This window comes from Microtus oregoni, unplaced genomic scaffold, assembly GCF_018167655.1.
Source record: "Microtus oregoni isolate MIOR12 unplaced genomic scaffold, Mior012 000001F_ref0000356, whole genome shotgun sequence".
In the NCBI taxonomy this organism is placed as follows: Eukaryota; Metazoa; Chordata; class Mammalia; order Rodentia; family Cricetidae; genus Microtus; species Microtus oregoni.
The window spans coordinates 76,346,675-76,364,607 of NW_024543060.1; the positions used below are offsets into that span (position 1 = coordinate 76,346,675).

General features: G+C 39.6%; 1 protein-coding gene across 9 annotated transcripts in view; it reads left to right on the forward strand.

Moving 5' to 3' along the window:
• Mettl25 (methyltransferase like 25) overlaps positions 1-17,933 on the forward strand; it is an 83,060-nt gene that overhangs the window by 33,394 nt on the left and 31,733 nt on the right. For all 9 annotated transcript variants that reach the window (XM_041669597.1, XM_041669588.1, XM_041669578.1 and 6 more), the window contains one exon: positions 13,273-13,366. In XM_041669597.1, the coding sequence (XP_041525531.1) occupies positions 13,273-13,366 (94 nt within the window). The remainder of the gene's footprint in view (positions 1-13,272; positions 13,367-17,933) is intronic.

Sequence of the window (17,933 nt, forward strand, 5' to 3'; positions counted from 1 at the left end):
CTTGGACTGCATGGTCACTCAAGTTACACACACACACACACACACACACACACACACACACACACACTTACAACATGTATAAATAAATGAGATGAAAATTTAAGGAATTTCTATTAAATAGGAAAACTTAGAAGTCAAATCATGCTCAATGTGCTGGATGAAAAATTGTCTACAGCATGAGATATTTAAAAACCTGGATGAAATAAAGATATTTTCATATACAGATAGCAAGTATGCATCCCACTAAAAGGAATGCTAAATGATTTAAATGACTGTGATTTTTCTGTAGTTGGTCTCCATCTGTTTCAAGAGAAGCAATTGTAAACAAAGAACTATAAGCAACTGAGGGAAGCTGGGAGCAGGAAAGGTGGTCCTCCCTAGGGAAGAACACACTAATTGGTTGTCCAGTACCAAACTGTCAGCCCCAAAAACATTCATACAAATAATATTGCCCAGACTGAACAGGTTATATTTAGGAATGAATATGTATATACATATACATACATGTCTGCGTAACAGTGAAAAGAAACGGCCATGGCCTTGAAGGAAAGAGGGACAGAGTATATATTGGGAGGGTTTGGAGAAAAGAAAGGGAAGGGATAAATGATGTAACTAAATTATAATCTCAAAACAAAATAACGTAGGGTAAATTATTGTAAAGGCCAGGAGGTCCTCAGAAAAACTTCCAAGCAAATTTTGCTATTACATAACCAAAATAGCATGGTATCTGATATATTTTTCTTCTTTCTCTTTTTAAATAAAATATATGCAGCAGAAAGAAATCTAAAATCTATAAATTATTAAACATAAGATCTTAGGATGATCGTCAGATATTCAGAAATAGGATTCTTTACCCAGACATCATTAAAAAACTTATTTGTTGCATGCCTCTGCAATCTTAACTAAAAATCAGCCCTAGCTAGACCTATGCATGATCCAACACACCACCCAGCTAATCAGGAGGCCGAGGCAAGAAGACCAAAATTCTAGACCATATGGAGAATTTCTGTCCAAATGCCCCAAAGAGAGGATGAAAAACAAATAGTATGACTAACAGTATACCTAGCAAAAGTAATTTAAGACACTCATGAGGAATTTAGTAAAATATAAACATACCGAAGAACTCAAAATTTTGAAAAAACTGAAATTAAATCCTCCAAATGATTGCAAAATTACTGTGACTCAGTGATGGATATCCCATAATAATGATGTGTTAGTACAGAATATACCTGTAGCATGAATAATAAAAACCTAGAGACAGAAGTTGGGATTCAACCCAAAAACCAGAAAAGCAAAGCAGACAAGCCACTAGAGAAGTCTTACCTCTACCAAGGCTGGGTGTCCATAAATTAAGCAGACTAAGTCTCCCTCTCCTTCCATTTTGCATTCTCTCTAGTGCTGGGATTAAAGGTGTTACTCCCTAGGACTATGATTAAAGGTGTGAGCCACCACCACCTGGATCTCTTTTCTGCATTGATCTTGTGTTGCCCAGGCTGGCCTTGAACTCACAGAGATCCATCTGCCTCTGTCTCCCAAATCCTAGGATTAAATGTATGTCTCACCTGACTCTCGTGGCTTTAACTTTGTCTCTGGTTTTCAGGAACGTTTTATTTATCAAAATACAAATAATATACCACTACATTTTCCAGTTCTGGAATGTATATGAGAGAGATGAATACCAAATAAAGCTAAGACAGTCATGAAGGGGAAGGAAGCAGACTCTGTCCTAGTGGTGGAAAGTTTGCACAAGGGAGAGAATCGGGTGGTACAAGAGTGTAGGAAGGAGTCTCATTTTTCTAATTCTTTGACAGTTTTATGCATTCCTATAATCATGTATTTCAGCAGTTATGCATATTCACTCACTCCTCAGTGGCCTCACATATCCCTATCCATTGCCCCTTCTACCTGTTCTTGCCAACAAGTTCCCCTCCTACTCAGTAGTCCTTTTGTATGTGTATGACTCCTAAGTTTAGTTGGGGTTGCTTGCATGAGCATGGATGTGGGGCTCTATCATGGAGCATGGCTAACTTTCCAGTGGCTGTACCCCTAAAGAAAATGGCTTCCACTGCCCCACAGCCCCGACTGCCAGTGTCTCCTGCTCTAGTAGTAGGGTCTCATGAGCTCTTCCTGGAAAGGAGCCTTGAAACAACTCATTCTTGTGAAAACTGAAGGTCTCATTGTACCTATCTTAATCCCTTGCAAAGACAACTGCCCAAGTGTCTAAAATCTCCCTTGATGCTTCATCTCTTAAGGTCCCACTGCCTCCCACACCATCATGAAGACACCGAACTTCTAATACCTGTACTTTAGTGTCTGAACCATCCAGACTATAGCATGGGCTTTACTTGTTTGAAATGTTATATATGTTTTTGGAGTGCAAAAGACAGAAAATTCTTTTATATTTTGTTTAGTTTTCTGTGTTGATTCAGTTAAGTTGTCCTCAGGTGAAAACCTGTTATACAATACCTGTAACATTATCCTGTAAATCTCGCTGTGTAATTGCTTATACCATCTAAGTATAACATTTTTATTATAGTTTGATTTAGCATTCAATACACTTAAAAGTCAATGTTTTATATAATTGTTTAATTTCATATTTAGTCCTTATATGGGAATTTCCTAAGGGAATAAAGCACCAGAAAAAGAATCTCACAAGGTAAAAATCTCTTACAGCACTTGTAAAGGAGGCAAGAAAATGCAGTGCACACAGCTCATTCATGTATTTCCTTATTTTTTGCTGTATTCGGGATGAACCCAAGCATACTAGGCAAATATTTTACTACTGAACTGTATCATTACTGCCTTACTCGTTTTATTCTATTCTGTAATGAGAACTATAACCAATTATATAAGAAACAGGTACTTTTTTCTGTTGTAATTATGAATTGCCGAGTTTAATCTTAATTTTTTTAGTCTGACCAAATAGTAAAATGATATTGCAGATCTTTAAAGCTTTCTAACAGAATTATAGCAGATCTTTTAGTCTGTAATGTGTGATCAAGCAAAAATTAAAAGCACTGTTTTTTAATCTGAAATGAACTTAAAGATTTTACAAAGTAGGCCTCTTAAATATTGTTCAAAGTCAAACAAACGAAACAAAAAAACAAAAACAAACAAACAAACAAAAAAAGAATCAAAGTCTTAATGTGTATTAGCATGTAAAAAGATCATGGCTTTTTTATGATGTTGGAGAAACTGAGATTCTGCACGTCTGTTCTTTTCGTGTTTGTTTTATGTATTTAGTGTACATCTGCTTCATCGTGTCCTAGAAATCCATGCAACTGTTGGTTGGAGAGTTCTGTGTGCTGCCAGCCTCTCGTGGTTGTAGTTTTGGAAACGCATGTGGGTGGTATTGGATTGTGTTGAGTAGAATTTTAATTAGATCTACTGTGTTCTCTTTTATTAAAAGACAGAATACAATTCCTCTTTAGCATGCTGACCATGCTTTATTTTCACTGAGGGCCCTCTTTTAATCTGCCCTTAATTTCCTATCATCTTTCCTTTAGACAGTCATTGTATTTTTCTAACTTGTTGAAAATGTTTAATAATTCTTCACCTTTATATACCCAAACAAAAAATATTCTTTGTCACCTTCAAGGCCACTTTTAATCTTTTACAAATATTCTTTCCACTAAAATCACTCTTGCCCATGCACCCTGGCTGCACTAGTTTATTGCATTCCCACGTATCTATTTTTGTGCCTCCGATGCTTTTTTGGAACTCTTTTCTCTACCTGGTATATTCTCTCCCCCATTACTGCCACCACTTCCCCCTAGAGCATGTAGTAGTTGAAAACCTTAGTGTCCTTTAAACTCCTCACCTCTTTGTTCCTTCCCTAGTACTTAAACTGTGGTCAGTAGTAGCTTTTAATGATATTCATAGTAAAATGATGTTTCCTTCATGAATTCCTTAATGGCCATACCCGGTTGAATGAAAAGTCCTCTTGGGCCACATTTCTCCCGTGTTGATTATCTCCTAGCTTGACTGTGGTCTTATCTGTTTCAGTTCCCTTAAAAAAAATAATAATAACATACTGCTCTCACTTTTCTCTTTCCCTTGACTATGTTCTGCTCTCTTTAGCTTACCCCACTTGAACAGAAGCGAGAAGTGTCCCCGTGTTGCTAAATAGCAGTCACTCCAGCCGTATTCTTCTTCGCCTGTCATCGGTGTTTCCGTGCTTTATTGTTCTGTGTGGAAGCATATGTATGCCCTATTCTAGTGAAACACTGATTTCCTGAGTGTTCCTGGAAAGTGCCAGGTACACGTAGGGCTTTGCGTTTGCTAGTTCTTGGCTGGAATTCTCTCCCATAAACACTTTCCTAGCTCTCAGCCCTTCCTTCAGTTCTGTACTCGGGGTCATCATTTGCAGAATGTCTTCCAGTCACCCTCACTCATTTCTCGCTACCTCTCGGTTCTGCTTCCTCTCTCCAGTTTCTCCTTGGTATTTCCTGTTGCACTAATGCTGATGATCATCTCGTAAATCCTACTATGCTTTTTCTTGATTTTCTTTTGTATAAACGATGGGACCTGATAACCTTCCCCAACAGTATTTATTTTTTAAACTTTGTATTTGTTCCTCATGTCTTTCACCATCATGCATCTCAATCCCATTCATTTCCCCATCCCTTCATATTCACCCTCTCTCTGCCCTGGCAACCTTCCCGCCAACAAACAAACAAACAAACAAATAAATAAATAAATGAAATTTAAAAGGGAAAAAGGAAAATCTCATCTTAGAAGCTGTCGTGTGACACAATGAGTCACACAGTAAACCCTTATGTCAATATATCTTTACTTGTAAATGTTCATTGTAAAGAGTCATTGGTCTATTTCGAGGCCTCTGGTTTCTGCTATACTAACAATGCTGGGCCCTCCCTGGGACTCTTCTTAGATATCCTATTGTTGCTCTGTGTCATGGAGATCCTGCATCTTTAGGTCTGCAGGACCAACCTCTTCACATGCCCCAGCAGTCCATGGATGGGGTGGATGTTGGGGTGAGCCACCTTATAATCCAGGTTCTTGCAACCCTAGGTTGTTGTCAGCCCATCAGCTTTTCCTCATCCTCACCACCATGGTGAGCTCTTGAGCACTGCCCAGCTAGCTCAGTCTTTGTAGTGATGACCAACAGGTGGGGCCAGTTCTCCTGCTTTCATGCCCTCAGGGTCGGTACTTCCACACCAGTGGGCCATCAGGGCTACCTCTGTTGTGTTGCCCAGGCCTGTAGGATCCACTTTCCTAAGTGGGGCAGCTGCTAAGGGAGGGTCAGCTCCCTCACCCTCACCATCACATGGCAGAGGAGTGGGGTGTGGCCAGCTATCCCACTCACACCCTCAGACCAAACTCATGCATGCCTCCACCAGCAGGGTCAGCTCTACTGTGCTGCCCAGCCGAGGAGCAGGGCCCACTTTCCTGAGGGCTGCAACTGGTAAGGGAGAGGATAGGCTCCTTCATTTGTCACAGACGGCCAGGGGTGAGGCCTAAGGGGGGAACATCTCTTCCCTGCCCACACGGCTGAATGACAGATGAGTAGTGGGGACAGCTCTCCCATGCTCACAACTTTAAGGCTGGCTTACCCATACCTCTGCAAACAGGATCAACTTTGCTGTGTTGCCCAGATGAGGTGCAGGGCCTGTTTCCATGCTCCCCGGGTGTTAGCGCTGGCAAAGTGGAGGGGGAGATCATCTTTCCCTAACTCTCACAACCACACCACAGATGAGGGAGGTGGTACTAGCTATGTCCCTCTCGCTCCCTTAGGACTGTCTCACCCAAGCCCCGGTCTACAGGGTCAGCTCTTCTGTGTTCCACTAGTGAGGTGCAGGGCCCATTCTCCTGCATCAAGTCCCCCACCTGCGGCAGGTGGTGGAAGGAGGACATCCCTCACCATCACACAGCATATGAGAATGGTGTGACCTCCTCTCCCATGATCATGCCCTCAGGACTAGCTCACCCATGCCCCAGCGCACAGGGTCAGCTCTGATATGCTGCCCAGGTGAGGTATGGCACCCTCTCTCATGCTTGCATGCTTCCGCGGGTGAGGGGCAGGACCAGTTCCCCCTAGTGTTACAGCCAGTGAGGGGCGGGGCCAATTCTTTATAGCATTATTCTCTCTGCCTTTGGTGCCAGCAGGAGCCATAGACATCAACAGAAACCATGGCTGCATCAGGGCCATGGACCCAGAAATGGGCCCCAACAGGAGCCCAAGTCAAGACATGACCCTGGGTGGCAATGCAGCCACCCACCTCATCCCGTTCCTCACTTCTTTCGCCTCTTCAGATACTCCTGTTCACAGGACAGGAACGATTTTGTCTTCCATAGCACACCATACATTTGCTCACCCTAGTAATGTCTATCTGCCTGGTGCTGCAAGGTGCCAGGTGGGCCAGTGATTTCTCCTCGGAGCCCGGGCCCGTATGGGTCTCCTTGTACCGCTTAGACCATCATGGCTCTGGGAAGGGCCATACTTCCTCATCACAAAGAGATCAAATAGTGCTCAACCGCTGCGCTGGATGCCAGGCGGGCTTGTGGTTGGTGCGGAGATGTTGCTGGAGTCCTTTCAAGGGCATGGGCTAGAAAGTTTTGGCGGCAATCAGTTGAGTTCCACCTGCCCCAGCTGCGTGGCGTGGGGCATCGCTGGCCTGGGCTAGAAACCCATGAGTGTTTTTAAAAGCTTTTGGAAAAGGACAAATGAGACTTTGATCAACGCGTATTGATGTTCTCCAGATAGTTGTTCCAAAGTGGTGCTGTAAAAGCATTTTGATAGCAAGGGTTCTCAGTATAAGTGAGTGCTGCTTCTGCTGTTGCCCTGCCCCGATTCCTACTGCACACTCATATTTTAAAGACTGGATAAACTACTGACTGAGAGACAGCAGAGTCACCATTACAAGTAAAAGCATTGTGAGGTGACGGATGCAAGAAGATGGCCATTTCATAACTAATTTGGGCAACTCTGTAGGACTCTGTCTCAAAAATATGATGATGAAGAAAAAACCATAAGCTCTTGAGCTGTCTGCCTCAGGCACTACCCCTGTTCTCAGTGTTATGACAGTGAGGTCTTGAGTGCTTCTGAGCCGCTCCCCCTCCCCAACCCCATTTTCCTGTTTGTAAATTGAGATGGATGATAATTACCTTAAATGTATACTTTGAAAGGTTCAGTCCTGCTCAAAACAATGCATGAAACGTAGTGTTTATTAGTTTTCTAATACGTTCTAATATGGTTGATTGAAACCATCTCTCAAAATATATACACTCATATTCTTGGTGTTTTGTGAAACAAACTCTGAAAAACACATACAATAACATTCAAGAAAGGAATTATTCTGACCCTCTGAGAGCATCCATTGGTATTTAAGTCAGTATTTGCCTATCAAAAAGCCAAAGAAATTAACAACAGAAAAATAAAGTTCTTGTAATTTTTTAATGTTGTATACACTTGTGAACAACTGTAAGGTACTAAGATTCTTATTAAATGGACTGTTCACATTAGTAAATACAGGCATGTTTTCAATCTTGCAAGTTTTGTTCAACACCTTTCATTGGTTTGACTGGTCCTTGCTGTCCTTTATAGTTTTACCATATGTCTAGAAGCCTGTATTTTTGACAGGTTCTTTTGAATATTGTCTGTATATTACAAAATACTTCTGTAAAATATTTTGTATTACTTTAAATGCTATACCATGGTATATGTAATATACCATACAAGTATTACTTTCATTCATATAATTTAAATACACATTGGAAATCAACTCTTCTCTGTTTTTATGTTCTTATGCCATATACCATATTGTAAATAATTTTGGAATTGTGGGTCAGAGGAGAGGGTTGTATTTTTGTTATTGCTGTTTACTTGCTTTTGTTTTTCTTTTTCAGAGGTAAAAATTGAACGTGTGTGTGTGTGTGTGTGTGTGTGTGTGTGTGTGTTTGACGTATATGCCTGCTTTGTGAGCACAAGTGCATACAGGCACACACAAAGGCCAGGGGTTAATATCTGGTCTTCCCTTGATCACTTTTGAGACAGGTTCTTTCACTTAACCTGAAATTCATGATTTGTCTAGTCTGGTTGGCCAAGCTTCAGGGTTCAGCCTATCTATATCACCTCTCCAACTCTACAGAGTTGGGTTTAAAGGTATCAGCCTAGGTAGTTACCTCAGGTCTAGGGATCCGAACGCAGATCCTCATCCTTGAACAGCAAGTACTTTACCAGCTGAGGTATCGACACAATTCCTTTAACATTTTGGGTTTTACAGCATGAATTTTAAAAAGGGAAACTGTTACATTTATATTTTTACTTATTTGACTCAAAGTTTGAGGTACTCTATGCGTGTGCCATGGCACCTGTTTGGGGGTCAGGGGAAGCGGTGTCTGGGGTAGGATCTGAAAGGGGTTTGGGCTTCCAAGGACAAGGCTTGAAAATGGAATAAATGTTCTAAGACGAGTGTTTATAGTTAAAAGAAAGTGTGCTCAAAAAAGCTGTTAAAGTGCCAGTGTTGCCGAGGAGACTGTCATAACACAGTGTTGGAGAGCTCAGTGAGGGCCGAACAGCACTCTCATTCACTCAGTGAAGCAGGAGCGACCCAACCACTCACCTTGCTTGTTCTCTTTGTCTTATGGTTTCTTCCTGTTATTGCTAAAGATAAATAATAAGACAGATAAATAAAAGATCTCAAATGTCTTATGCAATAATTATTATATAACATCCTAAAAGTAGTGTGCTGTTAGAATAAGAAGAAGTATGCTGTTAGATTTGGGAACATTTAAAAGTATACTCTAAAAAGGGAAAGGAAGACATGAACAGATCAAAATTGAAAACGTTTCTCTTATTTTTAAGCCACCTCAAATATAAAACCCAGGGCTGAAAACAGTGTGCCAGTACTTATGTCCCGACTGCAACCTGCACTGGCATCTAATTCCGCTTCTTAGATGTGACTTAGCCAACTCCTAGCAGAGCAGCTCTTGGGAGCTGATCGCTACTAGCAGAGATTTAGTTTTCTTTAAGATGCTAGCCCCTGGAAAGCTGACCTCATACTAGTGGGACCCACATATCCGAGAATAATTGAACTTAATGGGTGAAAAGAAAATTGGGTGGGTGGGGAAGGCAGATGAATCTAGGAAGAGTTAGTGAGGAGGTGATTATGATTGAAACATGCATGAAATTCTCAAAGAGAGAAAATAAAATGTAAAAATTTAAAAGAATAACTAGCAGACGTAAATAGTGAATATAAAAGTTAATAAAATGTTTCCATAAAATGCAGAAACAATCCATCAGCTTAGGATATGACTCAGTGGATAAAATGCTTCCTGCACAAGCTTCAGGACCGGAGTTCGGATCTCAGGCACTCAAATACAACCACACCTCTAATAAAAACCAGCACAGGCCTAGAGCACAGCGGCAAAGCAAGAGCCCTGAACTTGCTGTTCAGCCAGGCTCACCAAAACGTTGAGCTCTAGGTTAGCAAGAGACCCTGTCTGAAAAAATAAAGTGGGAAGGAAAAGAGTTATAGGTTAAGGGAAAAAAAAAAGCCCTCTATGTCTTGCAACACATACCCACAAACATAAATGCACATATGCACACATACTTAAATAAACCACATACACAAATCCAAACTATGAATTCAGGAGTGGCTTTTCTTCTTAATGAAGCCAGAGAGATAGAGTATTCACAACTTTCAGGGAAGAGAAGTGACAAATTGGTTCTAAAAACATATAAACAGAAATGAAAAAACATTTCAAGCCTAGGTGGTAGAACATTGGTGGTATGAGGGGGAAAGAGGAATAATGGGACGGGAAGGGCCAGTTGGGGTGGGAGATGGACGAGAAGGGAGTATGGGGAGGGATGACTGACATGGAAGACCTTTGAAAATGCCTTATAAACCCTACAGTAGAAGCTTCCAAAAGTGCATTTATATATAAAAGTTTAAATGGTGTTACCCTGAAACACGGGCTTATCTCTCGCCCAGATACCATAATCTATTAAATAAGACCACTGTCAGATGTGGGTTGCCTCTTTTTGAGTTATTGGCCAAAGGGTTACTATAGGCTGTAGGGCCTTCCCGCCAAAAACAAAACAAAGCAAAACCACCTTACAAGCTATTACCATTTGTTTTGCTTACCTTCCAGACCTTGGTAGAAATGTTCTATTTTTTAAAGTTACCACATAACCTGAGTCGTAGGATATGAAAAAATCAAGCTGATACTCAGCTGGGAGCTCTTTCCTTGCTGGCGAATTTCCATGGTTCTGTGTGAACTACGGACAAAGAAAACTCACTAAAAGTCTCGTGGCTACCCTGGCAGCTACCCTGGCAGCTACCCTGGCAGCTACCCTGGCAGCTGTGATAACAAAGCTGTTCTGGCCAATTATGTCCACTGATCAATAGTGGCACAGATGCTACGGCTCTAATCAACAACATCCCGACTGAATTTAAAGCCAATGCCACACTCAGAATGATTTTTTTTTCTAGTGTCATCCATTTACCTGCAAATTTCATGAGGACATTATTTTTTTTACAGCTGAGTAATACTCCATTGTGCAAACATGTCACACTTTCCTCATCCATTCTTCAGTTGAGGGACATCTAGGTTGTTTGTAGATTCTGGCTATTATGAATAATACTGTTATGAACCTAGGCAAGAAAGTATCCTTGTGGTATGATTGAGCATCCTTTGGGTATATGCCCAAGATTGGTATTGCTGGGTCTTCAGAAAATTGAGTAGGTTGATTCCCAATTTTCTGAGAAACCACCATACCGATTTCTAAAGTGACTGTACAAGTTTGCACTCCCACCAGCAGTGAATGAGTGTTCCCCTTACTCCACATCCTCTCAAATGAGTGTTCCCCTTACTCCACAACCTCTCCAACTTCATCTGTTTTCAGTGGTTTTGATCTTAGCCATTCTGACAGGTGTAAGAGGATCTCTCAGAATTGTTTTGATTTGCATTTCCCTGATGACTATAAGAGCAAACTGGAGGCAGAGAAGTGGGGAAGGAGGGATGGAAACTTGAGGTAGCAAGCAGAGGAAGCCAGAGGTGGGTTGGGGGCTGAACATGGAGGGGGAACAGTAATAAAAGAGATGTCTTGATGGGAGGGAGGCATTTTGGAGTTAGGGAGAAACCTGGCTCCATGGAAACCTCCAAGAATCCACAAGGTTAACCTCAGCTAAGACTCCCCTAATTGTCATCAGAGATTCTCTATCCAGTAACTGATGAAAACAGAGGCAGAGATCCACAGACAAGCACTGTGCTGAGCTCGAGAGTCTTGCTGAATATAGGGAGGAGGGATTCTAAGAGCCAGGGAGTTCATGATGGGAAAATTCATACAGACATCTGACCTGAGCTCATGGGAGCTCATGGACTCTGGACCAACAGATAGGGAGCCTTCATGGAACGGACCTAGGCCCTCTGTGTTTGATAGTTGTGTAGCTTGGTCTCTTTCTAAGGCTCCTAGCAGTGAGATCAGGACCTGTAACTGACTTTGGGGAACCTGTTCTTCATGCCGGGTTACCTTGCCCAGCCTTGTGGCAAGAAGTGGAGCTAGTTCCTGCCTCAACTTGATGCACCATGCTTTGTTCAAGCCCATGGAAGGAGGCCTGCCTTTTCTGAATGGAGACAAAGGAGGAATGGAAGGGGATTAGGGATGGAAAAAGGAGGCCTGGGAGGAGAGGAGGGAGGGAGGGGAGACTGTGGTTAGTATGTAAAATAAATGAAAAAATGTTATTTAAATAAATTTTAAAAACCAATGCCACAAGGTAGAATACATTGTTTAGTATTGTTAGCTGAGCAAACATCCCATAACTGGCTAGGTCATGGCCCTAGGGTATGACCTAATACTATTATTCTGCTAAGTGGACATAGGAATACACTGCCTCCTATGTTCTTATCTTTATACCCATAGATTAGAACATCCCTCAAGCCTTATCAGAGAAGCCGCTTTTTGCAGTAGATGCCGAGAATAAGAGACTGTGGGGTGCTTAGCTGTAAATGAGACTTCTGTATCATTCCTCCTCACCCTAAGGCTCAGAAAGCATTTCAGAAGAGAGGGTGAAAAAAATTGTAAAAGCCAGGGGTAGTAGACTTCTGTAGTAAAGTCATTTTTGCCAGACATTAGAGGGTCATTGAAGACATAAGGCTGTGACTGTGTGCATAATACATCAAGGTAGCCAAATTATGAGTATGAATGAGGTGAGGGGGGAAGGTCGTGGAATCTCACTCCTGCCTGGCTCAGGAATTCTTATCAATTGATGGAGACCAGGGGGAAAGGTGATGGGGGTGGCTAGAGGGGGGAAGGGAGTAAGTAATTAGGAAGAAATAGGGGTGGATTTAGCCAAAGCATCATATGCATGGATACTTCTATAAAATTCTCAAACAGTAATAAAAAAAGACTTCAGAAAATATTTGGGACTACAGTAATATGACATAGTAAATAGAATTGAAGCTGCTGTGTTGCGAAGTGTAATTGAAGGATCCATTGCACTGGTAGAAGGGTAGAGTATAATGTCTAATCACAAGCGTGATGTTCTTGTACAGCCACTTTGGAAATTGGTATGGTGGGTTTCTCAGAAAATTGGGAATCAACCTGCTCAATTTTCTGAAGACCCAGCTATACCAATCTTGGGCCTAATTTATCACTTTCAATAACACATAGGTACTGATTTTCTCATGCCTCTGATTTTTACATTATGCTTAAGTTGTGACCCAAATCAAGAGATGTGATAATCTAGCATAGTATTATCTAAATTGGAAACTATTTCATGATACTTTGTTTAAATTATAATGAAAATCTGCAAGGCATAAATGATTGTCAGACTCCAGTTGGCTGTTAGTGCTTGGTAGTTCTCTTTGAGTGACCGCTGAAATATTGCCCCTGTTAAAACATGTTGCAATAAACTCTGCAGTATAATATAACAGCAATAAAAGGAAAATGTTTTTTGAGCACAGTGGAAACTTTTGAGGACCTATTCCTTGTTAAACTTGAGATTTTTAATAGTATAAATTTGAAATGTCTCTTACATGGCATTGTGTTCAGAGTATTGCCTTCCGCTGCTGTGTATCTGACGAATTCTCAGGAGCAGATCCTAAATATAATGCCACGTACAAACATCACAAAAGTATTTCTTCATTTTTATCACATCTGGAGTTTGTGCCATATATATATGTGTGTGTGTGTGTGTGTGTGTGTGTGTGTGTGTGTGTATGATATTTTAAAATACTGCATGTTGAAATTGAAAACCATCTATACTTTAAATTGGAAAAACTCAAAAGAGATTCGCTTTTGTTTTGCAGTGATCGACACGTTGGCAAAATTTATTCCAAATGCTCTTCCTTTCTGGATTACGTCAGAATGTCGCTAAAGAAGCTTGGCTTTGACGAATCCCAGGTCAGTGTGGACCTTTGCCTTTCAGTTTCACAAAATACAAGAACTCTTGGTAGGGTGGTAAACTGAAGCAATACAAAATCATGTGCTTTCTACTTCCCTCTCCCATAAAAACTCTAAATTATATTAAAATTAAGCCCCCGTTACCTTTTTTGCAATTTACCTTTGCTGTCAAATGTATAGAAAGTTTATTATTGTGTATTACCAAAGCAACTCCTTTTTAAGGATTTTTTTTTAGTTAAAAGAATGTTTAATTCCACTAAATAGAATATGGTTAAAAAGCAGAACATTGTAAATGGAAATTAGAATTAACCAAAGAAGAAATGATTAATTTTTAAATATTGATTTGCAATGTTATGACTAATTATAACTTAGAATATTAGATTTAGGATGACTAAGTGTGAGTATTCTGCTATGTTGGAGCATCACAGTAGCTGAACAGTGGAGAAAAAGACCTTCATTCTTGCTGCAAAGGAAGTGAAAGAATAACTATTTTTAAGTAAGTCAGTAAACCTATTCATACCAAAACCTACTTCTAATGAGACCATATTTAATCAGAACCTGGCTGCTAGAGTTTTATCCACACCTAACTGAAGAGAGGAAGGGGAGTATCCAACATTAGTCAATTCTGTAAATCCTGTCTCACCCAAGAGGGCGTGAAAATACTAAGAAGGACTGGAGAAGTTCATAGTCAAGAGACGGGTTCAGTGACAGAGATCCAGGCTTTAGAATACAAAATCCTTCTTACCATGACACTGTTGATAACATATTCATTCATAGGAGTACTTTTAATACAGTATATCACTTTTGAATACCAAAAATTTATGAGGCATACTAAAGACAATAAACACAGCTTGAAGAGATGGAACGCATCACAACCACATTGAGATATGACAAAGCCCCTGGAAATGTTAATCTGTAATTGTAAATAGAGTAATATGCCAAAGGTTTGAATTAATAAACTGGACAGCAGACACAGATGGCTAGTGTAAGCAGAGAGATTATGGACAGTATAAGACAAAGTTTTAAGAAGATTTTAGAAGTAGTTCAAAATATTGTATCCAGTTAGAAAGATGATAAGAGCCAGAGGTGGTGGATAACTTCAAGGAAGCAGTGCTTTGCAGACACAACAGAACTAATGCACATATGAACTCACACAGACTGTGATAGCACCTACAAGACCTGCACAGGTTCAATCTTTAAAAAGCCCGGCACTTCAGTTTGGCACATGAACTACAGAAAATCTAAACTCTGCTGAAGTTCTAGTCACAGGAAATTACAGTAAACATGAAAGGAGACCAAAAATCTCCAGACGCCTCTTTCAGAAACTAAGGCTGCAGACGCTTGATTCACAGTGGGCTCACACAACGTGAAGGGTTTCTCTGTAAGCCTGTAGTCAGTTGTGAAAGTCAGCAGCGGACTTTGCTTGGTGAGCTGTTTTCAAACAGCATCATTGCCATGTGGACCATTATTTGTAGTGAGAGGCTAGTCTATGCATTTTCAGCAGCATCGCTGGACTCTGTCCACTAGATGGCAGCAGCAGCACAATGATTAAAACTGGCAATTGCCAAGATTGACCCCTATTAAGAACCACTAATTTTGAGCGTTTTTTTTTTCCTTTATAAAATCCCAGCACTCGGGAGGCAGAGGCAGGCGGATCTCTGTGAGTTCGAGACCAGCCTGGTCTACAGAGCTAATTCCAGGACAGGCTCCAAAACCACAGAGAAACCCTGTCTCGAAAAACCAAAATAAATAAATAAATAAATAAATAAATAAATTCATCAGTAGTCACCTAACATTCCCATTATGTATCTATGTTTTAAACTGCCATTTCCATCAATGAATTTGGGAAAGCAAAGGGCACTATGCAATGGTTGTAGTATATTGTCTTTATGTTTGAAGACTTTCTTGTTCACAGTGATCCCTTCTTTGATCTTTCATTTTAGTCGTAATTACCTTCAAGTAATGTTCATTGGCCCCATTCACAAAGTATAGATTATTTTAAAAACATATCTATCTTTCTCCAGGGAAATTAAGTCTGTGTATATACCTCTGAAAATAATGGACTGTGGTGCACAGTCAAGTACCTTGTGGCAAATAGCAGGATTTTCTTCTTTTTGGAGGCTGAATAATACCCTCCCTTCTCTTTGGGTGTGTATACATATATATTCATACATATACATATATATTTATATACTTGTCACACATACATAGATACCACAGTGGTTTTAACCATTTCTCTGTCAGTGAAACAATAGGTTATTAACATATCTTGACTCTTCAGTATATAATACTGCAGTGAACATGGAAGTGTAGTGATTTCATTTCATTTGGATATTGGCCCAGAAGGAATGTGAAGTCTCATATATTAATAATTTAATTGCAAATGAGGATAGGGAGGATGAACAGCCCCTCATAATTTACCTATTTTTTTTCCAGTTTTTCCAGACAGGGTTTCTCTGTAGCTTTGGAGCCTGGAACTAGCTCTTGTAGACCAGGCTGGCCCCAAACTCACAGAGATCCACCTGCCTCTGCCTCCTGAGGCCTGGGATTAAAGGCGTGCACCATGACCATCCTGCTAATTTACTTTATTATTAAATAATAAAAAAATAAAATAAAAAATTAAAATAAAAAATATCTATTTTACTTCCTTTAAAATTCAAGTTCCCAAAGATTAGTTGCATATATAACTTCATGATTTCTAAAAGTAATATGTATATAAGTTCAATTCTCTCTGTTTCTTCATAGAAACATAGTGTCGATAATCTTTTGAGGAATACTGTGGTGAGTTTCTCAATCACCTGAAGAATACTATGGCCATTGAGCCTCCTTGCCAATGCTTGGTTGGCAGGATTTAATTTTTAAGAAATTAAATTAAATTAACTTTACCTTCAGAATGACTTCATTTAATGCTTTTAGGGTTTTTTTGATAATTTATACAAAGAATGCTTTTTTTAAATTTTATTAGAATATATTTGTTGAACAAGCTGGTTTTACTAACAGCATTTTTTATTCATTATGGTTTTCACTTTTTGTCAGTACCTCCTCTGTATGTCCTACTGTTAGACTCCTTTCTCTTCTCAAATAGCTCTCCTTAATTTTCATGTCTCGTCTCATCTGTGTTATGTGTGTACATGTGCGGTACCTGTATGTCTTTTAACTAAGTTTAACATCTGAGAAAATGATGTGCTATTTGTCTTTATGAATAGTCTGTCTTATTTCATTTATGGTGACCAGTTCTGTTCATTTTCCCAAGAATGACATAATTCATTCTACTTTATATCTGAATAAAATTCCATTTTTTATGCATGCTGCATTTTTTACCTGTTTATGTATTGATGAACACTTCAGCTTATTCTATAACTTGGTTATTGTGAATTGTGCTCCGGTCGTCCCAGTAGAACATGTTTCTCTTTAGTATAATAGCTTATCTTCCCAGGAGTGGTATAGCTGGATCACATGGTAGTTCTGTTTTTACTTTCCGACACTATTTTTAGAACCGTACTATTTTCAGACACTGTTTGCCATCTGTACCCTTTATTACTTGAAATATATCCCTCCTGCTGCTAACTACTTTAGTCTGTGTGATATATTACACCTATTGTTGGTATATGTTGAATCATGCTTGCCTTCCGCAAATGAAACAAACGTGATTATAGTCTATAATTTGTATAATGTATTGTTGAATTGAGTTTGCAAGTATTTTATTAAGAGTTTTATGTCTATATTTTTTTTCATTTTTATTAAATTCTAAGAAGATTTCAATTTCCTCCCTGATTTCTTCAGTGAACCCCACCCTTGTCATTTAGGAGAATATTGTATTTCCATATGTTTATAGAATTTCTAGAGTTTCTCCTATTATTTACTTCTATTTTTACTCAATATTATCTGATAACTTATGCAAATTAATTTAATTCTTTTGTAATTTCCTGACTTGACTGTAGTTTGTTTTAGAGGAAGTTCCATGGACTTCTACGTGGCTGGTATATTCTGTAACTGTTGGTAACAAGATCTCTTAGATGCCTACAGTGTTCATTTGATCTATGGCATTTTAAGTCTGATTTTCTCTGCTGAACTCCCATATAAGTGACGTTCTGTTGCTGAGATTGGAGGATTGAGGCCACTTACTCATGTTGTATATAAGCCTTACTGTTGTTTATGCCCCATAGTTGGTTTCATCAAACTAAGTTCTCCAACAATTGGTGAATATGTATTTAATAGTTATTTCTTAATGAACTGTACTCTTTAGAAAAATGTAGTGACCTTCTTTATCTCTTTAGACTGTGTTTGGCTTTTGTTTTCTTTGTGAGATATCATGCCTCTTTCCTACTCTCTTTCTCTTGATACACACTACTGTGTCCTTTGGTTTCCTGTGTGAATTGTGTCTTTACCATAAGTTGTGTCTTTTAAAACAAATAATTGGATCTTCTGGTTTGATCCAGGCAGCTAGTCTACATTCTTTAATTGGAATATTGAGACCATTAACATCTATCAAGGTTATTAAGATATGTGCTGATTCCTGTTACTACATTTCTAGTTGGTTCTGATACTGCTTTGGTGTTTTGTTTTG